The following is a 17,150-nucleotide window of genomic DNA, read 5'->3' on the forward strand; positions in this document are numbered from 1 at the left end:
TTAAATTTTACTCAAAGTTTTCTCTTCAAGTTTCTTGAGGGTGTAGGGTAGTGTTTTGGGTTTTTTCTTTGTTACGTGTTTGTAGTTAGGAAATCTCTGCACACTAACGATGAAGGCAGCATTTCCCACCATTGTGTGTGCTGTTGTTTACTTGGAGGTAGAAGTGCGAAAACAGCTTTTTGTTCAATGTTAGGTTCACATGTGTGCCAGCAGATGGCGCTAGAGCGCTTTGACGGCTCCACACCAGATGTGCTTGTAATGACAGTTTTTAAACAAATAAAACATTTTATGGCTTAAGTTATGTTTCTAGGCTTTTTTTCCCCCATGACACAGAAACTGCACGACAAGCCAAAGACTTTTTATTTAAATCTTTTTTTTTTTCCAGTTTTGAAGTTTGAATTTCCAACTGAATTTGCTTTTTAACTGTTTCAAAATATTTAGTTTGACGATCAGACTTCAACTCAAATGCTCCATTATTCTCTGGTGGGTAAAATTCTCTGCTTATTTACTAAGTAAAAGCAGCCTCGAAAACACATAATATAAATGCGCTGTTACAAGCATCCAAAATGACAAACGTTCAAATATAAAGTTCCTCGGTACTCAGAAAAGTGTTCTTGATGTTTGAACCTTACTGTGCAGAACGTTACATGCTCACAGTTTAACAATCTCACTTTAACACCTCAGACTCATATTTACATTGTATCCACTATTTATCCGCTTGTGCAATGAAAATAATTGAAGGTTTAACTGATGAACAGATATGTGTGCCATCTAATGAATTTCTGGCTTTGTATGGATTTTTTCCCCCCAAAGAAATCCAGTACTTATAGTACCACAAATTTTAAAACTGGGGGGAAAATAACATCCTAAAACCACTGTTATACTGAGCCTAAGCACTTAATTCAAGTAAATAACTAAAGTAATGAAATTCATTCGGGGGTCCTTGGCTGTGTAGCACTGACTCAAGGGGGACTGACTGCTCTTTAGCAGTCTCTATTAATGACCAATGTTAAAATAATGTTCAGTCAAAATATTTACCTTTCAGCTTTAATGAATTAAAAGTTGCACACGGACCTGAAATACTCATGTAAATACATTTGCCGCAAAACTGTTCATAATGTAATAAAGACACTGACAGCTGACTGACTGAGAATTGGGGTCTAAAAAACGCAAAACCAGCTCAACAAAATGTGAGCAACGACAAAGAACAAAGTGAGAAACTGCAAAAAAAGACACAACGAAAACACAACAGATGAAAAGAAATTCAAACATGCAAAACGGCTACAAACTACAAACATAATTTCATATCGTTTTCAATCATTCATATTCATATTATGATTGTAAGATGATGCCGTTTGACTTCAGATAAAGACGCAAAAAACCCTACAAAATGACTCAAAATGAGCACAAAGACACAAATGACATCACAAGTCTAAAATGACTGTACACATAAAACAACTACAACTAGATACAGCATCTTGGAAAACACACAACATGACTACAAATAGCTCCAAAACAAGACAAACAAACAAACAAACAAACAAAAACCCTAACGTAATAATAATAATAATAATAATAAAAACACTACTGCCAAGAGACAAAAACCTTTAAAGAGACTCAAAATGTCCACAGTGACACTAAATAACTGCAGGTGCAAAAAAATGACTACCAAGACACACAATCAACTACAAAAACACAAAATGACCGCAAAGACACGCACACATATTACGCACAGCTAAAGATGACAAAGGAATATAAATACTATATATATATATATATATATATATATAAGTCTGACAGAGTGAGCCCCGTAATCCGTTCATTTGGGCTGGTGTGTGTGCGTGTGTGTGTGTGTGTGTGTGTCGGTGGGAGGGGCTTTTATTTTACTGCTAAATAAAAAGTAACGGTGCCCGGCCGGCTGCCAGTCTGCGGTGTCGCGGGTGACCTGTGGTTTAGGATGAGCCGCCGCGTGTGAGTGTAAGGACGTGACGGCTCCGCGTGTTTACCACACGGGTCTGCGGGAGCCGCAGCGTGTACCTGCAGGCTGTGTGAGAGCGTGTGTGAGCGGCTCGGAGGCAGATCTTCCACAGAACACGCCCTAGTAGAAAAGGTAGACACACACACCCACGGCGAGAGAGAGACGCACACAAACACACTCACACTGAGCCTGATCACCGAGGAGCCGAGCTGCCTTACCTGTACACAACAGCCCCAATGCTCCCCTGCAGGCTGCCACCTCCAGCGCACTGTCACCAGATGAGAGCAGGGCGCGTTTACTTCCACACACTCTGGACTTATCGTATATTTACGCGCGGGGCTCTGAACACCTGGAGAGCCTGCGGGACTCAGCAGGAGGAGTAAAGCTGGGTGTTGTTGCAACAGCGGAGCGTTCATCCACCGGCAGGGCTGAGTACCATGAACAGGAATACGCGGCGCTGGATTTTCCATTTTTTCCTGTGCCTCGGGATAGTGTATCTGAAAATTGGGTGAGTGCTCAGGTGTATTTGTTCTGTTGTTCGTGTCTCAGATCAAAAGGGAGATTCTCCAGACACACACACACACCGGGGTCTGCTGGGTGCTGGGGTCTTTTATGGTTTCAGTTTGTACATGTGTTGTTACAGAATCCCACGCACCTGCCCCCCCCTGCATCCACTCACACGTGGTGTTCTCAGAAAGAGCCGCAGAAGGGAAACGCCACATTTCTAACCTGTCACCTTCATCGCAGGGGGCTGTCGTCGGTGGTGGCGCTGGGAGCGAGCATCATCTGTAACAAGATCCCCGGCTTGGCCCCGCGTCAGAGGACTATCTGTCAGAGTCGACCCGACGCGATCATAGTGATCGGGGAAGGAGTTCAGATGGGAATCAATGAGTGTCAGTTTCAGTTCAGGCACGGCCGCTGGAACTGCTCAGCCCTGGGGGAGAGGACCGTGTTCGGGAAAGAACTCAGAGTGGGTATGTAGTTGTACACGCTGTACCTCAGTGACGCGCTCAGTTTAGGAGTAGAGGCTGATTCAGGGGGGCGGTTGGCTTTTGTCTTTCAGTGGCATATAAATAGAATAATACTAAATATAATTATAATGCCATCATAACACTACTGAATGTTGTATCTATATCTGAATAATACTCATATTCTAATTTCCTAAAGCACTTCTGTAAAAATAATTGATCTTTGCCTGCTTTAAAGGGTTCCATCTCTCTTGTCACCTGGTTCAGGTGGACTTTTAGTAGAAATAGTTTGTCACTATTATTATTATTAACATCACATTAATGTTAAGATTTTCTGCAGATATTGAAATAAATGTTTGTGTCTCTGAGCCCCACTTTTGTCTTCTCTTTCCCCTCTGTCGATCAAGACAGGTGGCTGCCTCTCGCCCAGAAGTGTCTTTCTGTCAAAAGGGAGTTCTTCCTCCCACCTGTCACCAAGTGCTTCTCACAGGGCGATCAAGTTGGGGTTTTCTCTCTTTCTATTCATCCCCCCCCCCCAAAAAAAAAAAAAAAAATGCTGGTGGCAGATGACTCCCCCTCTGTGAGTCTGGTTCTATTGTGAGCCTGGTTCTACTGGAGTTCTTCCTCACAGGGAATTGCTTGAATGTTGAGGTTCTCTCTCTATTATTGTAGAGACTTACCTGAACATTTAAAGTGCCTGGAGGCTGTTGCTGTTGTGAACTTGCACCAGAGATTTTAGCATGATAATTAAACAACAAGTTTACATGTCTGTAAGCTTTGTTCTTTTGTGGTCGGCTTTAGCGCTGGAGGTAGAGCAGGTCATCTGCTATTGGAAGGTTGGTGGTTCGATCCCTGGCTCCTCCTGTCTGTGTGTTAAAGTATCCACAAGTTGCTCCTGATGTCTCCATCTGAGTGCGAATGTCATTTATAGAGTGCTCAAGTAGAAAGGCACAATATAAGAACCAGTCCATTTACATAGTGAGAACCCTTTAAAACAGATATGTGAATAAATGTCAACTAATAAAATAATTATTACACAATATTTTCTTTAGCTTGTGTGTTATCTTTAGTACATTTCCAGTATCATTCTAGCAGATACAGGGGAAGTAAGCTGGATACTGATTGTTCAAAATTGCTTTTAATTCTCCAAAAACATTTGGAGGAGACATTCCTCCGAGGAACTCGAACTCTGACACTTGGACAGATGTCTGTAAGTTTGAAGCCCAGGCGCACTGCGTCTGCTCTCAGTGGGAAAATAAGCCCCTGATTTGATCCTGTGTGTGGAACAAAGCTGGAGGCGATGCTCGCTCCAGAGACAGCACTGTGGATAAATGAGTTTTTAAAGGCCGGTATTCTGCTGTCCTGTCCTTTAAGTTCAGCCTGTCATCTCAGACGGAGAGCTGAGGGTGTCGTTTTTCATGTTGTGTGAATTATAGCTCACGCTGAGCTGTGGTTGCTGCGTTGTGCATGACATACTGGTTTGAATGAGTGCACCAACCCATTTTCTTTGACCACTTATTTAATGTGATGCATTTGACGGCTGCAAGATACACATACCTACATGCTCTCTTCTTCTTTTTTTATCCACTGTCAGTGCGACTGCCTTCATGTATGTTCATAAAATACACCCCTCTCCCCCACCCACACCTCCCAAAGCTTCAAGTTCAGACAAGTACTTACTTCTAGGTTTACAAATTTACCTCCCGGTTCTGCAGCTTTGGCAAAAGACGCTGTATGTAGAATGATTTTTAGTTCAGTGCTTCAGGGCAGAGCAGCACTCTTTATCATCAGATTAAAGTCAGCGAGTAAAGATGAGTGCAGATCTTTTCAGAAAAGCACAACTGCAAAAGGCTGCTTGGGTCCGGCTCCCCAACACCTTGTCTATGTGAATCTATTGTTTTGTTTCAGTGAGCTGGAATGCTGATAACTGACAGAATACACCAATTTGGGATCATTGTTGGCAGCAATGCAGGAGGGTACAGTAGTTTGGCATTAGATTCAAGCATCCTCCCCACCCACCAAGTTGGCTGCTTGATGTAGAGAGTGAGTACGGGCTTCTCCTTTCTTGGCTGCACGGGCAAGCGATTGGACAGAAGAAAATATCTCTAGATCACAAATGTAAAGCCAGGATGTTGCTTTCTGTGATGTCCCATCTACTTTGAGATGGTCCTAGACTGATAGTGAGAATCAGGACTCATTGTGCATGTGCTCCAGCAAGCTTCAACAGCTGCACAGAAGTGTGTGTGTGTGTGTGTGCATATAAAGACAAGCTGTGCAATGTCGGAAAAGTCTCTGTGGCAGTTCAATCTCTTAACATCCACTAGCTCATTTGGGACAGGTCCAGGGGGACAAGTATGTGGTTAGGAAAATCAACCAAGTTAAACCTGGAGTAGAGTCAATGACAACGAATGTGCTGGCAAATGTCACTCAGGGCTTCAGTGGAAAGAAAACAAAACAGGAACCCTGAAATGAACATCAGAACGAGGCAGACAAGATCTACTACACAGTTTTATTTACATAAAACAAGTGACTAGGGTTAGGGCGACGAGGATCAGCTTTAAGTTAAACTACATGTTAGGGTGAGGCACTGAAACTGACTTGTTAGAGCTAGAATTAAGCATTAGAACTGCAGAAAGGTATCGCAGAAGGAGAAGTGGTTACAGTTAGACAAGTGTTACAATATGACAGAAGCAAAACCCAGCTCCTGATGAGAGTTGGGTTGTTCTGGGACAAAATGTTACCTTTCAAATAAAGTCTCATACATTACATCACTACATATAGTGATTTTCTTTTAAAGGTATCCCATCTGCTTGTCCCATATAGGTCAAAATGCCTCTAAATAATACCCCTAACCTGGGACGGGTCACCTGGCAGAGGTTAAGAAGTTAGTAGTTGAATATGATGACTTTATTGGCCATTTCTGGATGCTTTCCCATGTGCTCAGAAATGATCTCCGCCTTTAATTAAAAAACTACAGCTGAAGAACTTGGATTTATGGAGTGGAAATCCATCCACGTAGGGAGGTTGTGCATGCCTCTCAGATTCCCCTCCGCAGGGTGGATCCTGGAGAGATGGCGGCTGGGACAAGGGCCAAAGCCGATGCCCGAGCTTTTAATCTCTGATCTGCCTCTACTGTTTCATTATGCTCATCTGATCAGTGAATTAGTGTAATTACTCCTGCACTTACAGTAGTATCCCACCTAACCATACTTCATTACACATTCAATACAAGTTGCTTGAAAATACCTTCCTTTATTAAAGGTGTTCACTATTAGAGCTGTTAGAGGTACGCTTCCTGCTGAAGTTTATCTGCTTAAAGAGAGCTTGATTAATGAAGGGGACTTGGCTCGGCTTGTGTATTTCATGATTTGGTTTGAGGCAACTATGAAAGGTATGTAAGGAGGTTTGACAGTGCCTGAAATAGTGAATCCTGTTGTCTGTGATAGTGATTAGAAATGTCTTTCCTCTTTATCGCAGGCAGTAAGGAGGCTGCTTTCACCTACGCTATCATAGCCGCAGGGGTCGCCCATGCAGTCACAGCGGCCTGCACCCAGGGGAGCCTGAGTGGCTGCGGTTGTGACAAGGAGAAACAGGGTTTCTACAACCAGCAGGAGGGCTGGAAGTGGGGTGGCTGTTCTGCGGACATCCACTATGGACTGAGTTTCTCCAAGGTGTTTGTGGATGCGCGGGAGATCAAGCAGAGCGCCAGGACACTCATGAATTTACACAACAATGAAGTGGGACGCAAGGTAGGTTTATACATCGTCACCACCTGACGGCAAGCGTTCTGACAGAGCTTCATGCACGGTTGTAATAAAGCCATGCAAACGGTATATCACAATGTGCAAGACAATGTAGGCAAATCAGAAATGACATACACACCGTCTCACATGCTGTTAATGGGGTACAGCCTGGACATGACAGCAGTCTGCAGGCAATCCGATTTCAAACAGCCCACATTTGCTCCCCTAATACCTCAGGCCAACTGATGTTAAGTTTAAAGTTTGTGTCACTCCCTGCATGGATCTCATGGGGTTCAGCTTTTAAGCGAAGCAACCTGAGATCAGTGTTGACAGCAGCACTGAAACCTGATTCAGCAGCATGGCTTGATTGTAATGTAACTACTAACAGTTGTAATGTGGATTGCTCACACTATAACTGATATCAGATCCAGCACTCTTTACAACCAACACATGTAATTAGGCAAACGCTTCCATATCCGCACCTACAGGCAGTTCAGAGTTTGTAGTTCTTTGTTAAAAAGACAAAAATCTGAAAATGCTAACATGGTGTTGTAGTGTGTACAGAGAAAATGTAACTTTGCCAATTAAACAAGAAGAATAGCAAGAAGAAACAACAATGTGGGCTTTATTAGGGAAACTGTAAATGAGACTTTTTTGACTTTTTTCTCTGATTAAACTGGAGAAAAAAAATCAGAGAAAGTATCTGAAAGTGATGAAACTCAAACAACAGTTGCACACAGAGTGGTGGATGAGGTAAATGTTAGAATTTGTTATACCCACAGCAGCGAGAGCAGCAAGTTTTAGTTGTTTGAGTATACTTGAGTCAAAGATAGCACCCACTCAGTTTAATAATGATTGCTCAACAAGGCACATACCTGTCTTCTTTTTGCATGTTCTACATTCTTCATGTGTCTTTTCCAATATAATGTCTATGGAGAAAATGCTGTTTTGCCCACATTTTGAGTTCTATTACCTTCATTTGTGTTACCTGCAAGCGGCGCACAGAGGTCTCCCAAAACTGTGAAAGCAGTTTGACATCTGCTTAAAACTGAAATCTGTTGTTATCTATTGTGTTTTTAACACTGTGTCCAAAACACCAGAATGTTCTCATGGAAACAAGGGTTTTAATGATTATTTCTTTAATCTTTATTGGTTTTCTGTCGTAAGCTTCAGTGAGCTCTACAAACACATTCATCTTAGAAATAGAATTAACGGTTTGGCATTAAAAATGGTGAACCTCATCCCCTTATTTACCCATACAGTACTTTCCTTCCATGCATACACAAATTTATCTGTCACACACATCTGCATCGAGGGTTATTTCTATCTTGGACACTTTAACATGCAAAGTGGAGGATAACAACACAACATTTCAATGAATGGACAACCTGCCCCACTGTAAAATATAGTACTGGTTCCTACTGTTTAGTCTTTGTTAAAATCTTAATGGCTCATATCAACATGAAGGTAAAAAACGGTTGTTTTTTTTACATAGAAATTTCATTATCAGGAGCCACTGAGGGCATCGTGCGGTCATTGCAAAACTAGTGCAAATATCATTTTGAGAACACGAACTCATGAAGTAATAGTGTTTTCAAAGAAACAAATTAGGGTAAACCCAAGACGACCATATTATTATTATTATTATTATTATTGTTAATTTATTTCAAACATGTAAACAATATACAGGTACATTTAGTAAAGAAAATAAGAGAGAGAGAAAAAAATACTATACAAAAGTCAATACATTTCAACATAGCTACCGTCCTGATTCATTTACATGTTGAAAGGGAGTGGGAAGAATTACACACTTATTTAATCCCACCCCTTTGCCAGAAGTTATCAGTTAATGTTTAGTCATCTTTCTTACTGATATAATCTGTAATAAAACAGTGAACAGATTTCTGATATAAAATCACATCATGAAATTTTTTAAATAGAGACATTCACTTAATTTCAATATTTTCCCTTTCTTTATAGTTCGAGAAGATCATATTTTTTAACTCTTTTTGAACTGTTTTATGTTTGGACGTTGCTTTAATTCCGTATTCAAACTGTTCCACAGTTTCACTCCATGCACAGAAACACAAAAGCTTTTTCTTGTAGTACGTACCTTCCCTGTTTTGAAGTTACAAAAACCCCTTAAATTGTAACTTCCTTCTTTCAAAAAAAACATACTCTGAATATTACCTGGCAGTTCTTTAGTTTTTGCTTTGAATAGAATTTGTGCTGTTTGGAATTTCACTAGTTCGGCAATTTTCAATATTTCAGACTGCAAAATTGTGAGTTTGTATGTTCCTATAACCTGCTCTGTGGATGATTCGAACTGCTTTTTTGATATGGAAGAGCATTACCCCGATGCTGATATCATTAGCAGCAGACAGCAGTAAGGAGCCAGACGACCGACTGATCAATAGAAAAGACTGTCCTCAAAACTGAACCACAAGAAAACAGTCCATTGAAAAAGCACTGGAAGGCATCAAAGGCACATCCTGCTCCTACTATTAAAGTGGACATGAAAGTCTGCATGCTTTAACCTTAATTTACACCACGGAGTCCAACTCTAAAAACAATGTCACAGATTTAACACTGTCCATGAAGCTAGATTTAAAAATTTTTATGGTGTTTAGAGCATGTGTAGTGCCATCTTGTCAAGTACGGACAATTCAATTCAATTTTCAATATTTATACAGTGCAAATAACAACGACAGTCACTTCAAGGTGCTTTATATTGTAAGGTAGACCCTACAATAATCCATACAGAGAAAACCCAACAATCATATGACCCCCTATGAGCAAGCACTTTGGCGACAGTGGGAAGGAAAAACCCCCTTTAACAGGAAGAAACCTCCAGCAGAACCAGGCTCAGGGAGGGGCGGGGTCATCTGCTGCGACCGGTTAGGGAGAGAGAAGGAAGACGGGATAAAAGACATGCTGTGGAAGAGAGACAGAGTTTAACAACAAGTATCTAGAAAACAAGAAATTGCTGTCAGTAGGTTGGTTGGTTACTACTAATACTGCTACACCAGTTTATGTTAGCTAACTAGTGACAGAAACAATTATTAATTGGAAAGTAAGTAAGTAAGCTTCTTCACTGTTGGCTAGCTGCACTGAAATGGGAGAATCCTGCTGGGCTTTGTTGAACACTTTATAGATCAGGGTCTTTGATTATTTCTTGTTGGGCCAGACAAATATAGAAAACCATTACATCATGTCAGACCTGAAATCTGATTTTAAAAAAGAGAACTTGTAAGCTTAATATTTCCATTTTTATCAAATGCCACTGAAGAATCCTTACCTTTAAACATAAGCTTCGTTTCTTCCTCCATCTCTGAGTGAAGTTATCTTGCACTGTATTCTTTTCCTTGGAAATAAAGCAGCCATACTTTTAGCTAGCAGATGCACTGTGGGACAACCTGCACACAACATTTTGTGTGTTCGTTGAGGTGATGGAAACATTGTATTTGATGTTAATGTTTCTCCTTTTATGCTCACACCTATTCAGTAGCACTTGCTAGACGCTATACCATGAATTGTGTTCATCTGCATCAAAAGCACTGTTCTATAGCACCATAAATGATGAACAAATTAGGGCAGTGCCTGCTGAGTGCCTGTTTAAATTAAACTTATACTTAAAATTGTCTCCAGTACAGCGCTTATGAAGTAAATTAGTAAATAATAGTTATAGAGTAAGATAAATGTTTTTGTTTAAGGCTGTGAGCATGCTTATTTCAATTTAATTCAATTTTACTGTATTGATTACACATTCAGATGACCTCCTATGACACTGCACTTGGAGACAGCGGGAAAGAAAAACTCCTTTCAACACAAAGAAACCTCCTGTAGAACCAGGCTAAGGGAGGCGAGCCTTCTGGTGTGTTGGGGGAGAAGATAGGACAAAAGACACACTGTGGAAGAGAGCCAGATAACTAATGATTAAACACAATAGTTGCGTAGAAGCACATTGAGAGTGTTTATACAGCTAAGCAACAGCATCTAAGGGGTGATTCAGGGTCTAGCCCTAACTATAAGCTTTATTCAAAAGGAACGTTTTAGCCTAATCTTAAAAGTAGAGGGGGTGCCTGTCTCCAAAATGCAAATTGGGAGCTGGTTTCACAGAAGGGCCTGAAAGCTGGAGGCTCTGCCTCCCACTCTATTTAGGAAAACTCTAGAAACCACAATTAAACCAGCGATCTGAAGCAAGGAGCTCTATTGATAGAATAGGTAGTGCCAGATTATTCAAGACCTTTCTTTTGAGGTAGGCGATTTTATTAAATTCAGTTTTGCTAGTGAACAGATCCTAATATTGGAGAAATATCAGTGTCAGTATTCTCACTACAGCATGCTGTAAGCAGTCCTAAATATTTGTTTGTTGCACAATGGAGGACATAGTCTGGTCAAAAATGACTCAGAGATTCCTCACAGTGTTACTGGAGCCCAGGGTAATGCCATCAGAATATGTCTCTGTTTAGACAATATGTTTCTGAGATTTTTAATGCCAAGCACAATAACTTCCGTTTATATTTAGATGCAAGAAATCAGAGGTCATCCAGGTCTTTATGTTTTTAAGACATGTCTGTAGTTTAACTAGATGGGTAGATAAAGCTGGGCATCATCTGCATAACAATGAAAAAGTAGCTATGCTGTTCTAATAACACTGCCTAAGGGAAGCATGTATAATGTAAACTGAATGAGTCCTAGCACAGAACCCTGTGGAACTCCATAATTAAGTTAATGTATGAAGAAGACTCCACATTTATATGAAGAAATTGTAGTCTATTAGACATTATTCAAACCACTGCATCACAGTACTTTTGATACCTATGTTTATGCTCTAATCTCTCTAATACAATATTGTGGTCAGTGTTATTGAAGGCTGACACGTCAACCATAGAAATGAGTGGATATTAGTATACTATTAACTAAGACAGCTGTTTAAAGTGATGACTTTTTACGTAGTGGTTTAATTAAAGCCTGCACTACATAGTCCATTAAGACAGATAAAGACTGAAGCATTAATAAATGGTAGAGCTTCTTTGAACAGTAGTAATGGGATCTAATAGACAGGTTGATGGTTTGGCGGATGTAATTATTCTGTTGAAAATTTGGGCATTTCAAGTCTTTGGAGACTGATTGACCTTTGAAGAATTTCAAGGAACATTAGTTCAACGCTGGCCTTACTATTCAGCCTGAGAGGTTGCTGCTTGCTCTGGTATCTCAACTGTTGAATAGCCTGCATTAATTTTTTATATAAATGCTGATGGTTCAGCCAGAATAAATCCTACTGAATTTTGTTATGCCCTGACTATGTCCACACATGGATGGTCATTGAAATTTTGTCAAGATAAAATATATGCTCCTTTATTTAATCTCTAACTTTTCTGAAACCGGTAATACGAACTCCAAGATGTTTAGGAAATATTTGCATTTTCAACAAGCTAAGGTTTTATAATGACCACAACATTGTGCAAATGCATCATTATGGAGGATGCTCTTGAGATTTCTCTAGTGTAGTTGATTTTAGACCTGTGGTTGGACACACAGGCAAATTAAAAATGTATCAGGACCTATTTAGCTTCAATTTTTTTTTCTTGCAGTTTAATGGCATTTTGGTACTAGAATAGTATTAAAAGCTAATAGATGAAGAGATATGAAGAAAGTTAATTGTAGTCAAACAAAAATAAAAAGGAAATCCTGCTCAGTCTTTTATGCAGTTCAACTGAATCAAATATTCGTTTCTGTTCAATGACATGCATCAGATCATGTAACTGACCATGAGATGAGATTATTTTAGGATGTGTATAGAGTTGATGAAAACCTAATTTCTATGTATTAAAGACAGAAATAGCAGTTCCTGCAGACCCTTACCTTACATGCATCAAATGAAAAATCTAAGCAAATCTTTGTCAAAATTTCTCTGTGTGCACAGCTTTACTTTAGAGGAATGCATCTAAAATGTTGTTTGCAGAAGGCTGTGCGAAGTCTCTCGGGATGAGGCTTCATATTTTAGGCCTGACATCAGTCACAATGTGATACAGTGCGTGGATCTCTTAATATACACTTACTAAACTGATACCTCTGTAATTATTGTAGGAAAGCTTTCATGTTTAATTGGAGATAATGTCAGTCTGTGTGACTTGAGTGCCAACCTTCCAATTTCTTGAGAAGAATAAACAAGAGTGTAAAAGGTGCCACAGGAGGCTTACGGGGCTTCTGTTAGACAAACAATGGCATCTTCACTGGGATTTCACTTCACTGAACTCCATGAATTAAATGTTTGCCGGGTCTCGGGGGCATGACCACACTAAGCTGTATGCATCCAAGGCTTTTGACAATTACCCCACGAGACTCCAGAAAGTCTGAGGCCACATCAGAGTAGAATAATTAAAAAGCAGGGTGAGGCTTCTCTAATGCATGCAAGGGTTCCCACTCAGTGAGGAGGAAGAAGGGTAAGTTGATGTCATTCAGCCAGAAGCACAGACAGAGTCCCCTGGCTGTAGTAACAAATACACTGAAAGGTTCCACTCCTAAACTGTAATTCAGTTCATTTCAACGACTACGGATACTCAAGATTGTCTTTTGAAGCTCATCCTGACTCGTAAAAATGGCACATGTATTGCTGGTAGCTATAGACTGACATACTGTAGCAGCTCTGAGATCCCTGGAATGCATGTATTCATTTGGAATGCTAGAAAATGTTTGTCTCAACCTGTTGAAGCGTTAGACTCCCCCGCCCCACCGACTCATTATGGAAATACAGCAACAAACAGTCTACCGAAATTGTATAAGATGACAAAAATTATGCACACTTCTTTTATCAGGAGGCATGCATTAGTTATAAAATAACAATTTTTCAATGGCTTAAGTTTGAAAAGATTGCTTCATCTGAGCTTTTCCTCTATAGGTCCTGGAGAAGAGCATGCACCTAGAGTGCAAGTGTCATGGGGTTTCTGGATCCTGCACCACGAAGACATGTTGGACGACACTCCCCAAATTCCGTCAGCTGGGATACATGCTCAAAGACAAGTACAACCACGCTGTTCACGTGGAGCCTGTGCGCGCCAGGCGGAACAAGCGCCCCGCCTTCCTGAAGATCAAGAAACCACACTCCTACCGCAAGCCCAAGGACATGGAGCTAGTCTACATCGAGAGGTCTCCCAACTACTGCGAGGCTGACCCTCTGACCGGAAGCATGGGGACGCAGGGCCGTCTGTGTAACAAAACAGCTCAGCAGCCCAACAGCTGTGACCTGATGTGCTGTGGTCGGGGATACAACACACATCAGTACTCGCGTGTTTGGCAGTGCAACTGCAAGTTCCTGTGGTGCTGCTATGTCAAGTGCAACACGTGCAGTGAGAGGACAGAAGTGTATACCTGTAAATAGATATGTTTACTGGACATTCCTTTGTGTTGTTCGTGGGTTTCAGTATCTGTGGAGAGACTGCCTTGCTGCCCTTGTGTTACAGCAATCACAGCTTTTTCATTCAACTTTGTCGATTATAATGATGCCAATGGACATCTGCCACGACACTGGACTTGAGCTATCAGCTTCACAAATGTTCTTTTTGTGTTTTAAATTGATTGACATTTTGTGCTGCATGCTTAACGTTTTCACAGGCCGTACTGGTCTACTGGCATGACTCACCTTAAACAGTAGGCCTAACAGGTTTTTATTTTATTTTCTTTTTCTTTTGTTAATCGACTAATAATTTATTTGATGAGAAAACTACTGATCATTTCGAAGATTCACTGCAACTAAATCTAGTAAAGGTTTGGTGGTGTAGATTCTGGTTTTTAGAAAAGAAAAAAGAAACGGGCACTTAAGGTTTTTCTTTGTTACTTTTTTTTGAAGACTTAAACACTGGATATAAAAACTCAAACAGTCTGAACTAACCAATAGTGAATATTTGGGAAACTACAGCAGAACATTAAACTACTGATTATGGGTCAAGTATGATAGTATTGTTTTCTACTTGTTCTCTGTCCCATTTCCTCTTCACTTTGCTGCTAGTTGTCTGGAAAGGTGTGGTCGAGCAGCCACATTTGTAGTTAACCCCAGGAGCAAATGCAAGCTTCCAGATCTAAATCCCCATGTTGCTGGTTAATAGAAAATATTTTGTAAGAGTTTATTTTTATATAAATATTTCTTTATTTATTTCCCATCTTTGTTTAAGATGTGTTTTCCCTTTATGTTAGTAACTGTGTGTGTTACTGATTTCAGGAAATGACCCACTACAATTTAAATATAAGTCCTGCACACTTGCTAACACGTTTATTTAGTCACAACATTTTGGTCTGACTGACCTTCAGGAGGTACATTGTATGTCTGTATATTCACACACACACACGCACACGCACACACACACACACACACACACACACACACACACACACACACACGTGTGTGTGTATTCATATCCTTGCGGGGACATCTCATTGACGTAATGCTTTCCCTGACCACTTACCCTAACCATGAAAAATGAATGCCTAACCCTAACCTTTACCCTAAACCTAACCATACTGTAACCCTGACACTAAAACCACATTTTGAGTCTTCAATCCTCTGGGGATGGGCATTTTGGTCCCCAAGTATACAAGTAAAGTAAACTTCCGACTTTTGGTCCCCACAAAGACATCTAAACAGGTACACACACACACTGCTGTGAAAAAGTATTTGTCCACTTTCAGATTTTGTTTCGGGTCAGCTAACAAATTGTAATCTTAGACAAAGAAAAATTATGATTTGATTTATTATAGGTAAAAAAAAATCTGACTCTGTGTGAAAAGTCAGTGTTAATGATTTAACAATAAGAAAGAGACTGGGCAAGGCACGTCTCAGATTTGCCAAAAATGCCCTGATGATCTCCAAGACTTGGGTTAGGGTAGGGAAAATATCCTGTGGAATATTACTCTGTTTGAGCTCTGTTACTTTTTGTGTAAAAATAAATGTAGCATCATACCAGCAGACAGACAGGGTGGTGGTAGTGTGATGGTCTGGAACAGTGTGAATTCTGCTCTCTACCAGAAAATCCTGAAGGATAATGTCCGACCATCAGTTCATGCCCTGAACTGCAAGCACATTTGAGTTATGAAGCAGGACAATGACAAAGAGTGGGCCAAAATTCCTCCCCAGTAATGCGAAAGACTCATTGGCAGTTATCGCAAATGCTTGATTGCAGTTCTTACAGCCAAGGGTGGCACAACCAGTTATTAGGTTTAGGGGGCAATTACCTTGTCACACAAGGCAAGGTAGGTTTAGATAACCTTTTCTTTCCCTCAATAAATTAAAACACAACTTAAAAATTGTTTGTCTAATATTGTTTAATGTATGAAACATTTAAATGTGACAAATATGCAGAAAACTAAGAAGTCAAGAAAGAGGCAAATACTTTTTTCACCCCACTGCATATAATAATCACTTAATGGATGACACTTCCCATGTGTATATGCCATTATTCAGATAAAAAACCATTAGTCTGACATGTTTCAAAGCTAATCATAACACATATACAACTACTCTCCTCTACAGAAACATCCGCACAGATGGAAATGGTACAATGGCTAATCGTTGTTGAATGAGTTATCTTTAAATTGTTGTGGCAATTTTCCCTCGATGCACCTGTTAACCATTCAAATGTACAGAGGTTTTTTGAACTATGAAATCATTCACTGAAACACTGTTTTAAAGATGTGCCTTTATCCTTGTTAGCACAATATAATTCTTTTACACTGAAATGTGTGTTCAGGAAAATGCTAATATTACCTTCAGGATAGGTGTTCCATGAATGTTTCTTTTGTCTGTATTATTAAAAAAAATACCATTACAGTTTCATCTTATCTGAACTTTACAAGCTTCTTTATTCCTTAATTAAGCAGGCCTAGATAAGGGTCGCTGATTCCCTGGCTGGTCGTTAGGGGAAAATGCGTACACTGCAACCAGTTGTGAATGGATGCTAGAGGTTGCTGGCAGTCACTAAGGCGAACGTGATCAAAAAGACGTATACAGTGTTGCACTGAAAGCCTCCTCACCATTGCTTTGGTCACTAGCAGGTTGCTATGGTCACTAGTAGTCACATTGAAGACTAAGTTGTCTTCAAACACTCATCATTTACTCTAGAAAAAGTGTGACACAGACCTCCAATGGAGACTATTCACCTTAAAAGTAAAAGCTCTCGACGTTTTTGTATTAGCATAACCTTTTCCACTTCTAGTTTTAGCTATACCTTCTCAATTGTTTAAAGTTTTGTAAGTGCTTGCAGACAAATCATGCAAACTATGGGAGACCATGGCAGTCTACTAGTGACCAAAGCAATCACAAGGAAGTTTTTGGTGCAGCACTTTCTTTGCAACCAATTTCACATGGTGATATCAAGCAACCTCGGGCAACCATTCACCACTCAGTTGGTTACTTAGACTTTTTCCACTTGCAGCTAGAAGTTGTCAGGGGGTTACTGGCCCCAA

At 40.3% G+C, this 17,150-nt stretch overlaps 1 protein-coding gene across 1 annotated transcript; it reads left to right on the forward strand.

The window, feature by feature from the left end:
- Positions 1–1,856: 1,856 nt before the first annotated feature.
- Positions 1,857–16,526, forward strand: wnt7aa (wingless-type MMTV integration site family, member 7Aa). Its single transcript, XM_085455648.1, has 4 exons — positions 1,857–2,486; positions 2,726–2,952; positions 6,424–6,695; positions 13,594–16,526. The coding sequence occupies exons 1-4, from the start codon at positions 2,416–2,418 to the stop codon at positions 14,071–14,073; spliced, it is 1,050 nt and encodes a 349-aa protein (XP_085311774.1). The 5' UTR covers positions 1,857–2,415; the 3' UTR covers positions 14,074–16,526.
- The last annotated feature ends 624 nt before the right edge of the window (positions 16,527–17,150 follow it).

Source organism: Copadichromis virginalis, linkage group LG5, assembly GCF_057382275.1.
Source record: "Copadichromis virginalis isolate Kocher_CV1m ecotype Utaka linkage group LG5, C_Virginalis_male_GT1.1, whole genome shotgun sequence".
NCBI classification, from domain to species: Eukaryota; Metazoa; Chordata; class Actinopteri; order Cichliformes; family Cichlidae; genus Copadichromis; species Copadichromis virginalis.